The sequence below is a fragment of the Apaloderma vittatum genome, unplaced genomic scaffold (genome assembly GCF_000703405.1).
Source record: "Apaloderma vittatum isolate BGI_N311 unplaced genomic scaffold, ASM70340v1 scaffold10235, whole genome shotgun sequence".
Taxonomy (NCBI): Eukaryota; Metazoa; Chordata; class Aves; order Trogoniformes; family Trogonidae; genus Apaloderma; species Apaloderma vittatum.
In genome coordinates this window covers 59,821-80,747 of record NW_009716518.1, presented here as the reverse complement: position 1 = coordinate 80,747, position 20,927 = coordinate 59,821, and the positions used below count along the sequence as shown (strand labels likewise).

At 49.3% G+C, this 20,927-nt stretch overlaps 1 protein-coding gene across 1 annotated transcript in view; it reads left to right on the top strand.

The window, feature by feature from the left end:
- Positions 1-2,914: 2,914 nt before the first annotated feature.
- The window catches only part of LOC104274054 (dynein heavy chain 9, axonemal-like), a gene marked incomplete at its 3' end in the record, with an annotated part of 77,709 nt that continues 59,696 nt past the window's right edge, over positions 2,915-20,927 (top strand). The window contains exons 1-13 of the mRNA XM_009869570.1: positions 2,915-3,105; positions 4,275-4,433; positions 5,154-5,284; positions 5,696-5,907; positions 6,098-6,331; positions 8,680-8,847; positions 11,043-11,159; positions 12,300-12,450; positions 13,466-13,580; positions 15,172-15,240; positions 16,437-16,563; positions 18,998-19,253; positions 20,465-20,706. Of these exons, the coding sequence (XP_009867872.1) occupies positions 3,014-3,105; positions 4,275-4,433; positions 5,154-5,284; positions 5,696-5,907; positions 6,098-6,331; positions 8,680-8,847; positions 11,043-11,159; positions 12,300-12,450; positions 13,466-13,580; positions 15,172-15,240; positions 16,437-16,563; positions 18,998-19,253; positions 20,465-20,706 (2,073 nt within the window). The remainder of the gene's footprint in view (positions 3,106-4,274; positions 4,434-5,153; positions 5,285-5,695; positions 5,908-6,097; positions 6,332-8,679; positions 8,848-11,042; positions 11,160-12,299; positions 12,451-13,465; positions 13,581-15,171; positions 15,241-16,436; positions 16,564-18,997; positions 19,254-20,464; positions 20,707-20,927) is intronic.

The window sequence follows — 20,927 nt, the reverse complement described above, 5'->3', positions numbered from 1 at the left end:
TGCCCTGCGGCACTTCGCCGCCCTCGTGGAGGAGGTAAGGAGTAAGGAGCAGGGGCGGCCCCGGCAAGGCTCCTGCCCCGCAAACGGGCTCCTCGGCCTCTCCTGTCTCTGCGCGAACCCTCAGCCCTGCCCCGCCCGGCCCACGGGAGGGCTTTGGAATCGCTTTAGACCCACTAAGTCCTGAGTGCATCAGCTCTGAGCCTCTCTGGTGGCGGTGTCCTGGTGGAACCAACCTGCTTTACTGACTCACACAGTGGTAGATGCTGGAAGGGACATCTCAAGGGCATCTGGTCCAACCCCCTGCTCAAGCAGGGCTGCCCAGAGCCAGTTGCCCAGGACCACGTCCAGGTGGCTCTGGGGTATCTCTAAGGATGACTCCACAGCCTTCCTGGGCTACCTGTGCCAGTACTTGGGCACCTGCGCACTGAAAACGTGTTCTGTGCTGTTCAGTTCCTGGTTACCTCGAGTGGGCTGATCCCTTCCCAAAGGGATCTTCAGCAGGTTTGGTCCTTTCTCTTCTGCTAGGAGCCTGAACCAGACAGCATTGACTCGATGACTACCAGGCCAGAGGAGTCTCGGCAGTGAGGCTGTGGTGGGAATGTAGAGTTACTGTTTGATTTGAGAAGCTCTGGCGATGCTGTTGGTGTATTAAGACAGTGACTGATAGATCAGACTACCAAGAGCAGCTGCCAGACTGGTTATCCTGCTTTTGTGGGATAATGCCTTATGTACACCAGGAGCTTTTGTTTCGAGGCATTTGATGAGCCCCGTGGTCTCGGTAAGTCCGCACAAGCAGCGGTTTTTGCATCACGGTTTTGTTTGTGAAGGATGACAGGTAGCATACGATAGGCCTTGTAAACACCATCTGCTACAGGGAGATTTTGGGGCTGGGAGCACTTTAGCAGATCCTCTTAGATCTTGTCTTCTGGCTGCCTTTGCCAGTTTGGATTGTGTGTCCTGGACTGCGTGTTTGCAAGCTTTTCTCTCCCTTCTGCGCAGACAGATGTTGCATTTCCATGGGGAGCAGGTTGCACTGAGGTTTGGTCCCACTTTTTTCTCAAACTTCAAGGAAGATGAAAGTGGTGGTGCTGGGTCAGGAGGACAGGATGGGTCTGCGCGAAGACAGAAAAGATCTTGAGTTTCCTGAGGTTGGTGACGTGTGACGTGCAGCCTGCTGCACGAGCACTGCTCGCAGAGTCTCTTATCAGAGGTTTTTAGGACAGTCTTAGAAGAGTTTGTCCAGTGAAAGAAATAGTTTGGTTCAAATCATTGAATAGAAACAGAATGGTTTGGGTTGGAAGAAACCTTAAAGATCATCTAGTTTCAACCCATCTGCCATGGGCAGAGACCTCCCACCAGAGCAGCTTTCTCAAAGTCCTGTCCAACCTGGCCTTGGACACTTCCAGGGAGGGGGCAGGCACAGCTTCCCTGGGCAACCTGTGCCAGAGTCTCACCACACTCGCAGACAAGAATTTCTTCCTTAAATATAATCTAAATCCACCCTCCTCCAGTTTGACACTATTACCCCTTGTCCTACCACTGAACTCCCTGATCAAGAGCCCCCCTGCTGCTTGCCTGCAGCCCCTTCAGGCACTGGCAGGCTGCTCTGAGGTTTCCCCGGAGCCTTCTCTTCTCCAGGCTGAACAGCCCCAACTCTCTCAGCCTGTCCTCGTCGGAGAGGTGGTCCAACCCCCTGATCATCTTCGTAGCTTCCTCTGGACTTGATCCAACAGGTCCTCCTTACGCTGGAATCCTGTCCTGGTTTGAACTGAACACAGAAGTGCAGGTGGGGTCTCACCAGAGCAGGGATCATTTGACCGGTTGCAACATTAGACTCAGGTGTCAGAGACCAATCTTATTAATAATGCAGCTAAAACTGCTGCAGCTGAACTCAGCAGTACCTGCCTGTGTTCCCTGGGGCTGTGCTCCCTCTTCCCACCACTCCCTGGGCACGAAGGTTCTCGATGCTGCTCTTCCTCAGCTCAACAGTGCCAGTCAGTGTTATAAAGTATCTTGAACATCCTGGTGGTGCTGGGCTACTTTATTCCTTTTCAATTTTGTGTCCATTTGTTGGCATTTTTACACCCTCACCCTTCCCTGAACCCACAACACAAAGGGCTGTTGTTTGTCACCAGGGGCAACATGGCTTTGCCAGGCTGTTGCCACAGGCTGGTCCCAGGCTGGAGCCAGGCCAGGGTAGGTGACAGAGGCTGTGTTGCTGCCACAGCTCAAATGAGCCAAAAGCAGCTCAGGTTCAGGCAAGCCTGGCACAGCCGTGAGATCCCAACCCTGTTGGGTCAGTATAAACCTTGTGATTTTTCACTGATAAAAGACAAAATTTGTTCTTAGTGGGCTGCAACTTTGGAAAATGTGTCTCTGTTCAAGACCTGCAGAATGGTTGGGACAGGGACCTAGGTGACCCTCCCCAATGGTGAATCCCAAGAGGTATGAGAAGACCTTCCCTTTCACCGTGCTGCATGTTGCTGTCAAGGACCAGCCTGTGGGTTCAAGCCCAGCTCTTTTAGTCCTGAAAGGCTGCCTGAAGCCTGTGCCCCTGCCTGCCTCACCTGGCCACTGGCAGCAAAATGGAGAGCAAGCACAAGGAGGTGTTGTGGGGACAAGGGGGCAAGAGCCCATGGAGCTGTCTCTAGTTGCAGGTTTGAGAGGCTTGGGAGAGCCTGAGCATGGGGTGTCTCACTTTGCTGGTTTCCACCCTTCTCAGCTGCTTGGATTCATGGGAGAAGCTCTACTAGCACACGGAGTATTTCACATAGGCAGGGAACTGCTTGGGACAGCAATGAATACACGGGTCACCAGGCTTGGTCGAGTAAGGAGCTTGGAGCCTGCTGGCCCGTCAATCTCCTGCAGCACTTTTTTCTCCATTACTCTTTCCTGACTCCTGCTGTAGGTGATTGTGCCCATCCTGACAAACAAGAAGAACCATCGGGGCTGGCCACAAGTGGTGTCACAAGATCTTGTGCGACATGTCCACAGACTGAAAAGCACTGTTTTCATGGTTGTTGGCCAAGTAAAAGGCCAGACCTTGCTACCTCTTCCAGCTGGCTCAGAGGGAATTGAGGACATTGATCTGGAAGATGAGAAATCGTGAGTATGACCCCTTGCTCTTCACTGGGTTTACTCCTGCTGATGCAGTGATGTTGTGCCTTCTGGAGATTCTCCCCATCCACCATAGGGACTTTTCTTGCCAAGCCTGTAGCATTGCTGGGGATTGTTGTGACCTGAGGGCAGGACCTGGCACCTGGCCTTGTTGCAATTTCTACAGTTGGCCTCAGTCCATCAATCCAGCCTGTCCAGGTCCCTCTGCAGAGCCTTCCTACCCTCCTGCAGATCAACATTGCCGCCCAACTTGATGTTGCCCGCACACATACTGAGTGTGCATTTGGTTCACTTGTCTGGGTCATTGGGCAGCCGTGGGAGACTGAGCCCCATGTGCAGCTGGTCTTTATCCTGCAAGACATCCAGCATCCAAGGAATCCTCATCCTTTGTGAGCTGATATGTCTGGTAGGGTGCTCACATTGCAGCTGGGGAGGACCCTGGTCCTCTCTAGAAGTCAGGCTGGAGCCTGAAGCTGGGGGTGGGAGGAATTTGTGGCAGTGCTATGAGCCTGGCCCAGTCCAAAATAACCAAAACTGGAGGGTCTGTAGAGGCAGATGGGTTTGCATTTTGTGTTGTGATCACATTTGAGCTGCACGACTATGACTGTGGGACCTCAGGAGATGCATTCATGCCACAGAATTAATGACTCCTCAGACAGGACCTGGTATGGGTGGGATGTTGTGAGAAATTGCTGCTTCCAACGCAGTGGGGTGACCTGTCCTCAGCATGCCAGCCCTCTTTGTGTAGTTTCTCTCTGAATTAAACAAATTAACTACTGTGGGAAGATAGAATAGATTCAAGGAGAACCGCAAGAGGAGCTATGGCTCTCCAGGTCAGACCCTGAACCTGAGCGGATCTGATGTGACAATGACTGACTGTGCAGGGAGGTGGCGACTGGGTCTTGATTTCCACCATTAATTTTCTGAGCAAGGTTTTGCCCACACTGCAGCAAACTTTCATCACTTTTCTTTAAGGTGGAACTCCCGCGTTAAAACAATGGCAAGATCTTAAGTTTTGATTGTTTTGTGGTTTTGAAATGCGAAGGTAGACTGTAACCTGTGAAATCCAGCTGCCTGTGGGTCACTGGAAGTAGATCCAACTCAGCAATTTGCATCAAGTGCAGAGCAAATTTAACCATGTGGTCTGTTTTCTGCAGCCTGAAGCTGATAGATAAATCTCTGGTACATGCCACTGAGTCAGCCATCATAGACTGGAGCTACCAGATCCAGGAAGCACTGAAGAAAGAGTCTTCAGACCCTCTCCTGCAAGGCAACAACCCTAACCCAAAGGTGGAATTGGAGTTCTGGAAGAACAGGTACCTTGGACAGCCTGGCTCTGGCATGGTGGGTGCTGGCACTGGTTCTGTGACAGACGGAGCTGCTGCTTTTATCAGTTGACTAGAGCAGGCTGCCTCACGTTCATATAAACACTTGAGCTAAGGAAAGTTGTTCCTGCTTGTAAAATAGTAATGAACTGCAAAATATAGGCAGCTGGCTGTATTTTAACTTAGCTCCATCACAGGGGCTACACCTTGAGAGACAGGTTTTTTGGGAAATGTCTTTTCTGTCACTGTTCACTAGGAACCAGTGACAGGAATTAGAGCTGATGGGCACCTTCTGTAGGGCCTTTTGGAAATAGTGCACCACAGCTGGCTGCTGATTATCTGTTGATGCCAGGGCTGGTTTTGGATGCTCAAGAGCTGGAGAGTGGAATTTCCTTCTGCCCTTTGAAAAACCTTCTGCTGTGTTGGTTTGGGCTGACTCAGGGCAAAGCCTGGAGAGCTGTCGCTACTGCCTATGGAAACACCCAATGGCTTCTTTCAGCAGTGTCCTGCCAGGAGCAGAGCTGCTGTAACGCTGAAACCCAGCACCGTCTGTCTGTCCTGTAGGATTTGTCCATGCCTCCTACAGGAGCTTCTTCCTGTTCCCTTTGACCTGGGGGACTCGGTCTGTGTGGAGCTGGAGGAAATTCAAGAGGAAATGGAGGGTTTGATGCTGCCCCAACGTAGGCTTGTAACGTGTCTTGGTTGCTGCAGGTGTGATGACCTGGAATGCATTTATGATCAACTGAGAACGAGGAAGGTCAGGAACATGATAAAGCTGCTGGAGAGAGTTGAGAGCATCTATGTCCCAGCCTTCAAAGCCATGCTCATGGATGTTGAGGCAGGTGAGGTACTAGGGCGATTTCACCATAGTGCTGACTTCTGGCCCTTGCTCACAGCCTGGTGTTGCTGGTTTCAAGCCCAATATGTAATGGCACTGGTTGTCTGGAGTTTGTGACCGTGGAGATTGCACCCTCATTTCTGGCCCTTTCTCTGGTTCCTGGAGTGAAATTGGGCTGGTTGTGCTTCATCCAATGCTTTTGTTTCCAGGCTGGGACAAGCTTTATCGTTGGTGTGTGGATCCAGACCCCTCCCAAAGGTCAGGATAGGTGGATTTGGGGAATTCACTCTTGTGTAATAAAGCATTCACATTAATCCAGCAGGACTGATCCCATGTTTCACCAGCTCATTAATGCTTGTGCTCTGGGATAATTCTTCAGGGTAAATCCCCACACTTCTCCCGTTTCTTAACACAGCTTTGACCGAAGCTCAAGACATCCACCTGCACCTGATGCCACTCAAACGTCACTTGGAGGACATAGAGACGGTTGAGTTCAGTGAGGTGAAGCCATTGCTGGTCCCTCTGCTGCACGTGGTGTGTTTGATCTGGGTTACTTCCAAGCACTACAGCATGTCCACGCGAATGGTGGTGCTGCTCCAGGAGATCTGCAACCTTCTCATTCAGCAGGTGTGTGGCTGTGATGCATGTGTTTGCTAAGGGAAGTGTTTTTTTAATGAACGTCTCCTCTCTCCTTCCCTGGCAGTGTTTCTTAACTTGAGAGGTGGATCCCAATGTGTTCAGTGCAAGAATTCATCTTTCTTTTTCTTTTTTCTGTGATGGCAGAAGTGACCCCTCAGATGTCATTTTGCTCTTCCAGGCCATGGTATACCTGTCTCCAGAAGATCTTCTAAAAGGGGAGATGGAAGAGAGCCTGAGCAAGGTGCAAATGGTGCTTGACATCCTGAATGCGTTCAAAGAGGCATTTGAGGAGAGCGGAAGAAACCTGCACACGTATTATGAACCAGGCCAAGAAGTCAGAGAGTGGGACTTTTGTGCTGTGACGGTGTTCGTGAGGCTGGACAGCTTCCTGAAAAGACTGGAGATGGTGGAGGTGAGACTCTGGCCTTAAAAAACATTGCAAGCTTTCAGGAGAGCTCTGTAGCCATGAACTCACTTGCTGGCATCTTCCCTTGCTGTAACTTCACCTGATGCCAGTATATGAGGCTGCTCTTTGCTGTTAGGTCTCCTGATACAGCAAGGCTAGGGCCTCATTTTACCATGTCCTGCTTAGTGTATGTGTGAGATACGCAGCGGTGTTCTTCTGGTCGGGTCGGTAGGTGTGCTCTTACTCCCAAGAGTCTTGTTGGACTCCTTGCACCTATTGGGGCAAGGGAATAGGGACGACTGGGGACTGTGGTTTGCACATCTGTAAATAAAGCAACGTGATCTCCACTCTTCCTGTTGCCATGAGAGACACCCTAGAGCTGGGTCCTGCCTGACTTGGAGAAGCCACGTGCTCCCCTTGAGGCTGAGCACTGCTCGGCTGTGCCACGTGGGCCTGGAGGGCGGCGGGGACACGTTCCTCACTGGGGTCATCCCTTTGCATCCTAGGGGTCTGTTGACACAGACATCTGATGCAGAGACATCTGGTGTCCCAAGTGCCATTGTCCCTCAGCTCCCAGTGTGGCCGAGGGCTCCTTGAGCTGGGGGGTATGTGGTTCTGCAGAGAGCAGATGAGATGCAGACAAGAAGCTCAGCAGGAGCTGGCAGTGTGCTCATGCAGCCCAGAAGGTCAGCCACCTCCTGGGATGCATCCAGAGGAGTGTGGCCAGCAGATCAAGAGAGCTGATTCTCCCCCTTTACTCTGCTCTTGTGAGACCCCACCTCGAACACTGCGTCCAGTTCTGGTGCCCCCACCATAAGAGGGACATAGATCTGTTGGAGCGTGTTCAGAGGAGGCCACAAGGATGATCCAGGGGCTGGAGCACCTCTGCTACAAGGACAGGCTGAGGGAGCTGGGGTTTTTCAGCCTGGAGAAGAGAAGACTCCATGGGGACCTAATAGCTGCCTTCCAGTGCCTGAAGGGAACCTACAGGAAGGCTGGGGAGGGACTTTTTACAAGAGTGTCCAGTGATAGGGCAAGGGGAAATGGATTTAAATTGAAGGAGAATAGATTTATACTGGATCTTAGAAAGATCCAGTCTGAGGGTGACAAGACTCTGGACTAGATTGCCCAGAGAGGTTGTGGCTGCCCCCTCCCTGGAGATGTTCAAGGCCAGGTTGGATGAGCCCTTGAGCAACCTGGGCTGGTTAAGGGCACCCCTGCCCATGGTAGGGGGGTTGGATTAGATGATCTCTAAGATCTTTTCCAGCCTAATACATTCTACAAATGTGCAGGGGCAGCCCCATGCACCAGGACACCCTCTGTGCTCTCCTTGTTGGGTGGTCGAATCTGGAAACCACAGACATACAGACACCATCTATACCTGTTAGCTCTGGTGGGGCTGCCAGCACGCAGCCATCTGCTGTCTGTGCACTTCTGAAGTGAAACTCTTTGTTTTTTGTTGCCACGTTCCCAGCATGTAGGATCAAATGGGCAGTGCAGGAGCTGCTGGGGTTTGCCTGTTCAAAGCAAGGTCTCGGTTGTTTTTCTTTTTTTTGGCTCTCCCCAGTGGAACAGAAGGTTATTACTCATTCAAACATGTTGTATAACCTTATGTATTCTGTAATTACCTATGTTGAAAACCACCAGGAACAATGTCCATTTTAAAACTATTCATAATGACAGTTTCCAATAGGGTTCAGAGTGCAGTTAACCGAGTCGTGCTGGCCCCGGGTAGAGAGGAACATCAGTGGTCACAGGAGTAATTGCAGGTCATTGCAAGTGGCAGTAAAGATGTGCTGTCACCCTGCAGACGCTCTGGGCACTGATTTCCCATTGCTTGGGTGCTACAGATGTGGGTATTTCATATTATACTTACGCATACGTACATACATCTGTTTCCGCAACTCACCCCCCTTCTGTTCAAGCAACCTTGTAAGACAAAGCGAGGGACAGCTGTTATTTCTACATTATTTTTGCCTTGCAAGGTACTTGCTGAAGTGAATGTGCTCCTGCTAAATAGCCTGAGTGCATGTGGTTTTGAAATTTCATAAAAGCTGCAGTTGTGCTGGTGCATGGGTAGCCCATGAACACATTGGAGGGAGAGGGGTATCATTCCTGTGCTTCATCTCACTGTTTTGCACTACGTGTCTGTTGTAAAACCTGCCACCTGGCTGAGGCAACTCCTAGAGCACACTGTTCTCCCAGAAATTCAGGAGCTTCCCAGTTGTTTAGCTGGGAGGGATCAGCTTGAGGAGGTCCTTCAGCATGGTGGCAAGAACAGCTGCCTGTTGTGACAACTGTTGTCACCTTCTTCTGTTGCCGCCTTAACCTGTGTGCTTTCATTGACTTTGAAGGATCTCCTGATAACTGCCTTGGACCTGACAAAGCTGGAAAAGATCGAGTTCAGTGGGATTAAAGGGAAGGCCCTGGGTCAGCAAGTGCTGGACATGTACGAGGAATTCCAGGAGGCGTACAAGGTGTTTGCAGAACGAACCTATGACTGCCTTGACCTGGCCAACACGGTAGGTGAGACCAGCTTGTGGGAATGCCAGCAACACATGTGGGTTTCCAAATTACAGAATCACAGGATGTTCGGGGTTGGAAGGGACCCTGAAAGATCATCTAGTCCAAGCCCTTGCCAGAGCACGATCACCCAGAGTGGGTCACACAGAAATGTGTCCAGGTGGGTTTTGAATGCCTCCAGAGAAGGAGACTCCACACCCTCTCTGGGCAGCCTGGGCCAGAGCTTTGTCATCCTCACAGTGAAAAAGTTTTTTCTTGTTTTTGTGGAACATCCTGTGCTCCAGCTTGCACCCCTTGCCCCTTGTTCTGTCATTGGACATACCTGAGAGGAGCCTGGCTCCATCCTCCTGACATTCACCCTTTGCATATTTATAAACATGAATGAGGTCGCCCCTCAGCCTCCTCCTTTCCAAGAAAAGAGCCCCAGCTCCTTCAGCCTTTCCTCATCAGGGAGATGTTCCATCCCTCCATCATCTCTGTGGCTGCGCTGGACTCTCTCCAGAAGTTCCCTGTTTCTCTTGAGCTGAGGGGCCCAGAACTGGACACAATATTCCAGATTTGGCCTCACCAGGGCAAAGTAGACGGGGAGGAGGATGTCTCTCAACCTACTAGCCACACCCCCCTTCTAATACACCCCAGGATGCCATTGTGCTTCTTGGCCACGGGGGCACATCGCTGGCTCATGGCCGTCCTGCCTGTCCACCAGAACCCCCAGAGTGGCAGCTTCTCCTATGATGCAGCTCAGCTCATCTGCAGTCCTGACTTCTTCACAGCTTCTTCCTCCTTTAGATATGAGCTGATTTGTCACTGTAGGGAATAGGAAGCCACTGGCCTTTCCTGTAAAGATTCAGGAGTCCTTGCAGATTTGTATCTTGCATATCTTGCTAGTTCAGGACTTTAGACCAGTGTAGCTGGGAAACTTGGATTTCCTTTTACACAAGCTTTCTCTGTACGTCTGATTACCGGCATCCGAGCTTCACCAGCATCCACATCTCTTTGCTTTCCTGCTCTTGGTGTCTAGGTTGCCTCATGAGGGCCAGCTCAGATGATCTCTGGGGGTATTTGCTCTTGTCTAGATGAATGCAAGACATTTGGTACTCTCTGAATTCAAGGACTCGCTATGTTTGATGGGGCTTTGAGCAACCTGATCGAGTTGCAGATGTCCCTGCCCACTGCAGGGGAGTTAGATTAGGTTGACTGCGACTCCGCAGGAGTTGGAGTGATTTCAGTGACCCTGTAGCCAGTTATGTGACTCTGAGTCATGCTTGTTCTTTCAGTACTTGAGTTTTGCACCCTCTATTACTTTCTAGACCCTCTTTTTTAGCTGAAACGTGGCATCTGGTTCTACTGGAGCTCAGCAATGATAATAGCAAAAGCTGTTGCCTTATGATTTGTCCTTTCAGAAAAGAGACATGTGGCCTAATTTTTAGTGGCCTTATCCAAGCTAGGGCAGAAGGGCTGAAGTCTCCCAGTTTGTCAAGTTTAGTCTTTGATTTAGGCTCTTTTACCTGTGGGCAAGCAAACCTAGACTTTATGTTGAACTTCAAAGGGTTTATTACATTTGGAGCAAGAAAAGCAGTGCCAGAAGATGATGAAAATTATAGAAACGCAGAACTGTGGAGGTTGGAAATTACCATAGTCTGTCTCTCCTGCTCAAAGCAGGCTCAGTTAAAGCAAAACCGATCGGGTCAAATATCTGCACTGCTGAATATGTCCAAGGGTGGAGAAGCCACAGTCTCTCTGGGCAACATATGCCAGTGTTTTGAAACTGCTTTTATTGTTGCCTCACTTATAGCCCAGTCCTGATCAAAACTACCTGCTTGTTTTGCCTTCAGAGTAGGTTAGGTTTGGAACTCAATGGGTTTTCTGAGTACTGCTGTATCCTTCTGACCAAGAAGGGGGATGGAGCGGGTGCAGAAATCTTGCCTCTAGGGTAAAGTTAGTGCATATTGGACTGTGGGAACCCTCGGGACCAAAGGACCCAACCAGGAGCATCATTATCTCAGCCGTGGGACAGTACAGAAATGTCCTTGGGCTCTGTGAGGCCTTGCCATGCTGCGGTGGCTGGAGTGTGGTCAGAGGAGAGGTTTCATTCATAATGAGTATGAAAAGGAAAGACCTCTGGATCAGGAGGTTGCAGGTCTTCTTGGTACCATCTCACAGCCTCACACCTCACTGTTCTGCCTTCCCGCAGGACTTCGAGCAAGACGCCTTCGATTTCCAGCAGAAAGTAGAAGACATCGACAGGCGACTGGGCACTGTTTTCATCCAGGCTTTCGATGATGCCTCAGACTTGGAGCACGCCTTCAAGGTTTGTCCTTTCCCTTTTGCAGAAGGGAAATCAGTGGTGCTGCAGTTTGCCTCAGTGAGAATTGCACAGAGGAGGCCGTGGGCACACGGGGCAGGGGTTTGCCCGTGGGAATAGACAGTGGGATGATGCGACTTGTAGCTTTTGAGCTGGTCTTGGTTTGTGATGCTCGGGCTTGTGGGTCCCACACAAACTGTCAAGCTGTGGAGCTGGCAGCAGTGTGTCTGGTGAAAGCTTTGGGAGTATTTCTGTTATTCCCACTATGACACAAACAGAGAAGACTTTTGTTCAGTTTTCATAGAATCATCGAATGATTTGGGTTGGGAGGGACCTCAAAGTTCATCTCGCTTCAACCCCCCTGCCGTGGCAGGGACATCTCCCACTAGATCAGGTTGCTCAAGGCTCCATCCAGCCTGGCCTTGAGCACTTCCAGGGATGGAGCATCCACAACCTCCCTGGGCAACCTGTGCCCGTGCCTCACCACCCTCAGGGTAAAGAACTTCTTCCTTATGTTTAGTCTTTTAGGAAGAATAGCCAAAGAAATTATTCAGATCAAAATTTCAAATGATGGAAGTTTTACTTGTGACTTAGTCTGTGAGTTGAAGGAAATTCTGCTTTGTCTAGGACTTGGTTGTGAGAATTACTGTTAAAAAACAGGTGGTTATTGTTGATATTGTTAATACACGGAAGTATTCAAATTTTTGACTCTTAAGTTTTCTAGAAACAAGGCTGGTTTGTTTACCAAGTAATCTACCTTGCAGAAAAACTAAATGACATTTTCTGACAAGTTTCAGTATAAGTGCTTGTAGAAAAGACTATAGAAAGTGATAGTATTGATCTTGCCAAGGTTTCTGAAAGAAATAGCAGATTTTGAGGAATCTGAAGAATGACAGATGGAATATAGTTCCCCCTCAGAGAAATTCTGAGCATCTCTGTAACAAAGGGAGGAACTACTAGGAAAACCAGGGTAAAGAAAAGAAATTTTCCTTCTCTAAAGTGTCCCTCAGTGCAGACATCTGGGCTGGTGAGGAAGATGAAGCATCTGGGCTAGTGAGGAAGATCCCAGTGGGTCTCTCTGCACAAGTCGAGGTTGTGAGTTTTTTCTCCTTTTTTTTTTTTTTTCCTGCTTCTTCACCTCTGTAGTTGCTGGACATGTTTGGGAGCCTTTTGGAACGACCAGTAATTGCTGCAGATGCTGCTGGGAAATACTCTGTCCTCATCAGAATGTTCAACAGTGCCTTGGACCATGCAAGGCTGATCTACTCCAGGCACATTAAGGCAGAGCTGGAACTTGGTGGGTGATATGTGCTGAGTACAATTCACGCTACAAGAAATTGGATTTAGACTAATTTTTTTTTGGGGGGGGAAAATTTTCTTTTCCTAAGGAAATCAAAACTTCCCAAACTGCAAATCTTTTCAGCCTCTGTAGCTCCTTGTGGAAATGAAAAGGCCTGGGAAATCTCTATTTTTAGTATTAGAGCAAATAATCTGTTAGGGGGGAAGAATATCCTTTTTGTGATGTATATACGTGACATGTGGCTGGGGATGAAGACACATGCTGAGCTTTTTCCCTGGCAAGGCTGGGACAAGGAGTTTCTCTCCACACGCGTGTGCTGCCTCAAACACCCCGTGGGACTCGCCAACCTGCTTATGTCCTCCCCAGTATGAATTTATTGCTTTTCCCTTGGCGTGCTGTAAGTGCAAAGTATGCGAGTGGGACTTTGTAACCAAGAGTTTAATAAGCCTTTTCCAAATTTATTATTCCCCTTGAACGCTGGCACAGGAGGGGATGGGTAGTCTCCTCTCAGATTATGAGGATTAGAGTGTGTCTTTTCGAAAAACAAACCAGTTACTTGTCTCAGAACAACTGTGCTGGAGCCAGGCAAGTTCAGAAGAGGCAGAACAGTGCAGGCTAACAGAGGGAGTGCAGAGATTCTCGGAAGTCAAGTCCATCATTTGCTGTGAATGTGGGGGATTTGGCCCTGGGGGATTAGATAAGATGGTCAGAACTAGCACGTGGGCAGAAATCCCTGTGTCAGTGTTTTGGGGAGCAGGGGTGCATCCCATGCAAATGCTCCTCCTGCATCAGCTCTGTTTCTAAAATATGCTGGGCTTCTCCTTTGATCTCAGGTCCTTATTCAAGGACTAGAGGCATCAGGAGACCTACCCTGGTCACACGGCTACATCAGTGCTACAGTTATCTGGTTTAAGGAAGGAAACTGGGAAACGGGAGCAGTTTTGTGCCGTTGAGTTTCTGTTGGGGTACCTTTGGGGTTTGGTCACATGCTGCCTCACTGTGCCCTCCCCAGGATCCCCACCTGTGCACAAGAACATGCCGCCGGTAGCTGGAGCTCTGCGCTGGGCTCGGGAGCTGCGAGCACGAATCCAGGCGCCCTTTGATCACTTCAGGCACATCCCACATCTGTGCGTGTCTGTTCCAGCTAAGTTACTTCATGGCCGTCTTGATATTGATATCTTTTCTCTAATCAATCTGGTCTTCTTTCCGTGTTGAGCTCTATCCAATGGTTATAGCTGAAACACTTCTTAGTCAAAGAGGTGTGAAGCAATTGCACTTGTGCTCTTTGCCTTCCCTGTGATCATTTTTGTTTATTTTTTTTAAAGAAAGTCATTAACTGGATTTGTTTTGAAGTGCTTAAGAGACACAGTGGACCAGTACATGGTCTGTTCAGCTTTCAAACATAGTCCTAGGCTGCAACTGAAAGAAATATTTGAACCTTTCCTGCTGTAATCCTACTCAGCATGTTCTCCAGGACCTCCTTGGGAGCAGCCCAACCCTTGGCTGCAAGCCCCAGTTCTGGCATCATCCAAGTTGTGAAGGGCAGAAACGTGTTGGGCTGGACTCATCTGAGATGGATTGATGGAGCTGAGTTTCTGGGTTGGTGAACAGATGAGGACTCCTCTGGGCACTGGCAGAAGACAGCTTACTCAGCATGGAAAAAAGGAGCAATCTCTCAAGATCAAGGGAACAGACTAATGCCGGAAAACTGATCACCCAAATACTTCTTGTTATGAGTGGTCTTGGAGAAGTGTGGCCCCATGCTCGGAGGTGCCACATCTCATGGCAGCCTCAGACAACATTTAAAAGCCCTGTAAGCGAAGCAGTGCTGGACTTAGGACAACTGAAGGTGCTCCAGGGACTGCACCTTGTAGCTCAACAGGAGTAACTTTACTTGTTCTGGAGAGGATTCTGAGTAAATGGATCCACTTTTTTTATGTCCTTGACCAGAAGAAGCCATCTCCATCACTGTGCAATATTTGTAGCCTTCTCTCACAGTACATTGTCTTGAAGTGCAGTTATTCTTCAACAGTAAAGCCATCAATGCAGCAAAACAAACTCTTGGACCGTTCCCAGCACAGAAGTTACCGTGTCTGCTTTGAATCTGAATGGCAAATTTTGTGAACCATGAAGAAAGACCTAGATCTGCATGTTGCATTGATTTCCTTTCCTCTGTTTAGAGCAGTTAATGACATGCCCTGCAGCAGGGCAGACATGATGCTGTTCCCTGTGTGCAATTGGAAAGGGGAAAAAGGATTAAGAAGGAAAAACAAAGTGGTTTTGATGGTGTTTGCTTGGAGGCCTTGTTTACTACCACAGGGTTTGATCAGTGCTTGCCCAGTGGTGACTGCTCAGGATTTGTTTAATTCTGAGCCCCTTATCTCAGTCTATGTGGGTTGGTAAGCAGAGGTTACCAAGCTCTGTGCAACTACTGGGGGTATTGGGTACGTTTAAGAGACCAGTGTTCCCCTGGCAGCACTGGGCCCTTCTTCTCACCCCGGACTGTGGTTCCCATTTTGCAGATTGCCTCGCCAACACCCGGGAAAGGGCTCATTGAGGCTTGAGTAGCCTTTGTGCAGGAAATGATTTTGGGTGGTGTGGTGGGGATGCAATCCAAGGTCCCCCTGTGTCAGAGTCTGCCTGCAAACTTGGAAAGGGTGGTAAATCCAGCCCCTCCAGAATTAAATGTGATGCTGAGCTTGTCTGTTTTGCTACCAGCTACTTGGACTCTACCGAAGGAAAAAGGGTGATAAAGAAGTATGAAGAAATGATCCAGCTGCTCGACAGGTAAGTGGTGGCGTGGGCAGAGCCGTAATTCTATGAAAAAATGTTATCCTCTAAGCCACCTTCCAGCACATTTGCCAGCCCAAAGCCTGGGAATGTCTGGCTTAAAAGAGGATTTTCTGAGAGAGAAGGAGGAATCCTGTTGCTATATCCCATAGTCTTTCTGTGGCATCTTGAAATGAAAAGTTGGTGTGGGAGGATCTCTGCAGCCTAGCAGGAACAGTGGAATAAACTGTTGGATGCAGAAGCTGCTGTGGTAGAAAACCTGGGCTGATCAGAAATCTCAGTCCACTTGTGCCCATCCACAGAGTGTATTTACAATGTCTGTAACGTGTATTTTCCACATTCTGGAGTGGGATTAATTGGTCCCTGACTTAGTATCTTAATGTTTGATGTTAAAACTGAACTGATGGCTTTGGGCTTTCTCTTGAGAAGAGCCATCTCCTCAGGCAGGAGGTGTCTCTGCAGGGCCTGTTCTCAATCAGCAATGAAGGTGGCTGAGACATCTGGGTGGTGCAGGTGTTCCTCTTTACCAAACCAAAGACTGAATATCTCTAGTAGAGCCTTTGAGAAGGGAGCAGACTAACAGGCAGCAGACTAACAGAGGTGACTTCGCCAGAGATAGTATTTTCTAACTCACATTTCCCAGAGAGCTTGGGTGACAACGCGATTCAGAAGATTCTTTGTGGCTTGGATGGTCAGGACTGTCCGTGACAGGTGAGGTACTCCTACTCAGCCCTCCGTGTTTCCATCCCCAGTGGTGTGCCTGAGCTCTCGAAGAGCTAAATTTCCATGAGGCTGATGGTTTCTCTGCAGTGACTGCTCGAGAAGTGAAGGCAACTGCATCCATTCCCAGCATTTGTGTGGGTTTAGGCACCTGCTTAGAATCTTTGGAAATACCCAGTAGCTGCTTATCTGTTGCTTAGGGCTAAATGTTTTTGAAAATCTGGCTCCTACCCTGAAGCCTCTGCTAAAAATAACATTTGAGAGATCTTTCCCCTCCTGTCTTGGTGCTCTCATTGGTTTTTCGATGTTTGTCTTTTGTAAGCCACATTGTTTATGGAGAAGGTGTGGGTGGGGTTTTAACATTCCTTTGGGTTCTTCAGTCGGCAGAAGTGAATTTGGTTTTCATTTGGTTCTGCTGGCTTGATATCTACATGGTAGATTACTTACTTGCTTATTTATCTATTTCCTGGCAGATATCAGGAAAAGCTCTATGTAGACTGGTCCCAGACAGTCTCTGAAAAATCCCAGGACGGCCTTACTCAACCACTCATCCGCCGAGATCCAGAAACCAAACTGCTCACAGTGAATTTTGATCCCCAGGTAAAAACTGCTGCTGGTTTGCTTTCCTGCCTGCCTGAGAGCATGTCTCCAAGCTGTGCGTCATGGCAAGTCTGGGGGGTTTGGTGCGAGATCTGCTCTCCTGAGGTCTGTGGAATCCCTTCTGTGACGGGTGACATGATTTTACCATCCTCTTGCTGGGCTCTATCTCATAGTAAGATTACAATTTAAGCAGAAGAAATTCTAGTTAAAGACAATGACAGGGAGTCCCCGAGTAGCCAGATGTTTAACTGGTGGCAGCATCTCCAGACCAGATGTGATACTCATGTGAGGAGTGTTGGAATATCATCTACAGAGGCTGGTTCATGTTATGTGTACCTGAAATTTGAGCTTCCTGAAAGCTCAGAAAAGGTTTGGTTTGTGACTCCAGTATTGTGACTGCTGGATTTCCTTTACTGCAATGCATGAGGCTTGTGGGGGATTGAAGACTTTTTCTATTCCGTAGAGTTCCCCTAAAGCCTGTCCCCACCACAGAGGGGACTGACCATCCACCTCGCCCAAAGCAGAAGCAGGGATCCACGTCAGCAGGGTACAGAGATGGATTGAAAGCTTCTGGTGGGAGCTAGGGTCTATTAACTGTAAAAATGCCGTTTGCTAGGGAACTGTTGAGTCTCAGGGGTCTGGGAAATGTTGGTGTCAAAAATTTACCCTGTTCCCTGGGACTCGCTGCTCATAAAAGAGTGTCTTTAGGTTTTAGAGCCCATTCAAGCTTGGTCCTCAGTTACAGGTTTTGTCCGTCCTGGAAGCTCCTTGCTGAGGTGGGATCCTAATGGCCCCAGGGGATGTTTTCAGCCTGATAACAGGATTTGGAGCCTGTGATATGCTGAGCGTGACTGTTCTCTGCTCGAGTCTTTGAAAGCTTCCTTGCTGCTCTTCTCAGCTTTCCATACTGCCTGATGTCCTCAAGTGCCTGCTTAGCCTTCTAAAATAGCCTTCTAGAATAGATAGGAACACCTCATTTTGCCTAGAGGGAGGATATATTTGCAACCCTTCAGCATGGAATAGTCTTGCAGAGCTCACTTTCTGTGGAGAAGAAAGAGGGGAAGACTCCCTTGACCCCATGGTGAGGATGTCCAGATGTTCCAAAGCAAAGAAGGGAGGGGAGCTTGGTTCTATCTCCCTTGCCCACTGATTCCTTTAGTCATTTGTTTTTCCCTTCCCTTCCACTCCAGCTTCTTCTGCTCGCCTTTCCAGAGTGCTCCCTGCACCCTTCTTCACCTCTTCTTTCTTTTCAATTCTTGTTGTTGTGTTCAGTGGCACTTCAGTACTGAGGAGGTTTGATACAACTTACCTTCCTGACTTGTGGTGCGTGTTCCTCCCCTTTCCGTCCTTTCAAAGGGCTTCCCAGGTTCCTTGGCCAGTTCTGCTTGATGCTGGCTTTCAGCTAACGCCAGGCAGCAATGGAGAGATCTCAGCAACCCCTGCCTGTCACCCCGGGCAATGACAAAGGCTCCTGCACTTGTGGCTTCACCTGCTTCTGCTCCTACCTACAGCTTTCCAGTTTTCCTACTGAAAATAGGGGCAGAGGGTGTACATGGAATGGGAGCAGAGAGACTTCCTCCTCATGTCATCAATCTGCCAGCCTAAGGGGAAGGTGATTTTCAGGGAGCTGCACCCTGAGTTCAGCCACAGCCAGGAGCAGTCCTCACCCCTACCATTGCCCATCCCATGTACCGAATTTCTGTCACCCTGCTGACATGTGCCATTCCGGGAGCATTTTACCTCTCACTAGCCACAAAACTGAGCAATGATTAAAACCCAGCAAGTTTCAGAAGTTGTATATTGCAGCAGAACACCTCACTGCTGTCTTTGCTGCAGGGACTCATACTTGGGTTTATAATTTAATAACCCCCTTCAGTCTGGTTCCATCACAGCTCTAACATGCCTTGGCACTGGGGGCTTTTGGTTGGGCTGGAAAAAGTCTCCAGCAGAAGTCTTTGGTGGAAAGTGGACACAGGAGGATTTGAGTCACTGATTTTGAGGCCATGGCACAATATTTTGTTTTGGTTTTATTTTCAGTTTTGTTTTTATTTTTAATGCCAGTCAGCCCAGCAAACCAACAGAACTGGAGCCATTTTCTCTTAGGTGACTGCTAAGCTCCACTTGCAGGCACAGTATTGCTGAAAGGCTCCATTGATGAGGATAACTGAGAGAACCAGAGATCACCACAGTTTTTAGAGGCTGCACAGAGTTTGCTGGCTGGGTAGTTAGCAGAGCTAAGTCGTTGGTCTTTGGTTGGGAAATATCAATGGGAGACAGATGATATGGATGAGGAGGCATCCCGACCCTTTTTGGAGCGTGCTGCTTTGTGAATAAATCAGGAGGAAACCCCGAAGATGCTCAAAATCATTTGGAGTGTCTGCCAGGTAACCAGGGAAGGTTGTCTTGTGTTCATCTCGCTCCTTTGTTTCTCCAGCTGGTTTCAGTGCTGAGGGAGGTGGGCTACCTGTCTGGTAACCAGATGGGAGCCATCCCACCGGTGGCAGCAGAAATCTACTCCTCCAAGGAATCATACCGACAGATGGTGGCCAACTTGGAGCTGATGGTGAACAGATACAACAAGGTCCTGAAGACAGTCCTGGAGGTGGAATACCCTCTGATACAGGGGCAGCTGCGGGATATTGACTTGAAGCTGAAAGAGGCTGAAGAAACTCTCAGCTGGAAGATGGAGGGTGAGCTATCTCCGTGTCGGGGGAAAAAGCTGATACACTTGGGCCTCACTAGATCCCCTCCCATGTGCCCAAGTTCCATCGCTTCGTTCCCAGCTGCAGTTCCCAGCAGGGCAGGGGCTTCTCCAGCAGAGCCAGCACTGGGGAAATGCAGAACAGCCTTGCCTGCTTCTTTCTACATTGCCTTGATCTGCTGGGGTCGTGGGCAGGATCGTGCTCCCTTCAGGTTCAGCCTGTGCTTTCGGGGAGGAGAGGCTGCCCGGCAAGCAGTGCTGGTGAGGAGACGGCAGGGTTTGTGTTTGCAAGGCCTGGGGTTGAAGCATCTCCTCACTGTCTGTGCCGGTCCACCCTGTGCCCACCCAAGTGACCAGCAGCCTGTGTCCCCGAGGCATTGCTTTCTCACCCAGCTCTGCAGGGAGTGGGAACCCTTTGCCTGACCACCTGGCGCTGGGATAGACTTGTCAGGAACACCTCATCAGCTTCTCCAGAAGGATGAAGAACTGCAGCTAGAGGTGGGGTTTGTGCACTGTGACTTCGAGATGATTTAACCAGTGTCCTTGCTTGATCAGTTTTAACTGCAAAGCGGAGGGGAGGAAGACGATTTGTTTCCCCTTGGTGAAAGTGAAATGCTCACAGGTAGAATATATATTTCTGTCATCAGGCTTGTGGTATGAACAGGAACAAATGTCCTCCCTTGGGAACATGGAAAGCAGAAGGCCTTATGTTGAAAAACTTTCCACTGCACAAGAGGAAGGGATTTTCCTGCAGATGAGCCCTGAATTCCCTGCATCTAAATGCAGCCCTCTCTGGGGTGGGCACAACCTTGTGTCAGGGCTATGGGTCCGTGCTCTCATGACGATGGCAGGGATGCTGAGCCTGTTGTCCTTATTCTCCCCACGCTACTCTCTGGTAGCAGTCAGTGGGAGATTAAACCTGGGTAGAGGGAAGCAGGATGTGTCAGAGCTGCCCATGGTGGTGATACTCCTGGCAGAAAGCAGAGGCTGCAGCTGCCCCGGCCATGGCTTGCTGGGGTAGAAGGCAGCTACACGTGACTCTGTTTGTCAAGGTGGTAAATCTCTGTGTTCATGATGGGTGAGAAATACATGAAACCATTGGGAAAACGTCAAAGGTTGGTCTTAAGGAGTGTATGTATACTAGAGCTTGGCCCAGCAGCTCTGAAAACAAGTAGTCAGTCATCTCATTCTTTTCACCAGGTGTCTGGGATCACGTCTCCATGGTGACGGATGGTGTCCATGACTTTGAGCGGAGGATACAGAAAGCCAAAAACAACGTTGAGGAGATCCAGATGATTGTACAGTCATGGGTGTCACCCATATTTGAGAGGAAAGATTGTAGAAGGGAATCGCTGCTAAGCCTAGATGACTGTCAGAACCGTCTGGAAAAGCGTTACAGCCTTGTCAGGGAGTCGGGGCAGAGGATTCATTTGCTGGTGAAGGTGAGGGGAGACCTTCTTCAGGGATTTGTTGGCTCTTTGGAGGCTCTGTGTCTCTCCACTCTGGTGAAAATATCCAGAGCCTTTTCACCTTAATATGAAGTCCTGTAACTTATTTGAAAATCTTGCCTAGTCTTATTTAATGATAGCTTTGATGAGTGAGCTGGTCTGGCTGGGTGGTGCAGGGCTGCTGGCTGGGCACTGCTGAGAACCCAGTATGGGGC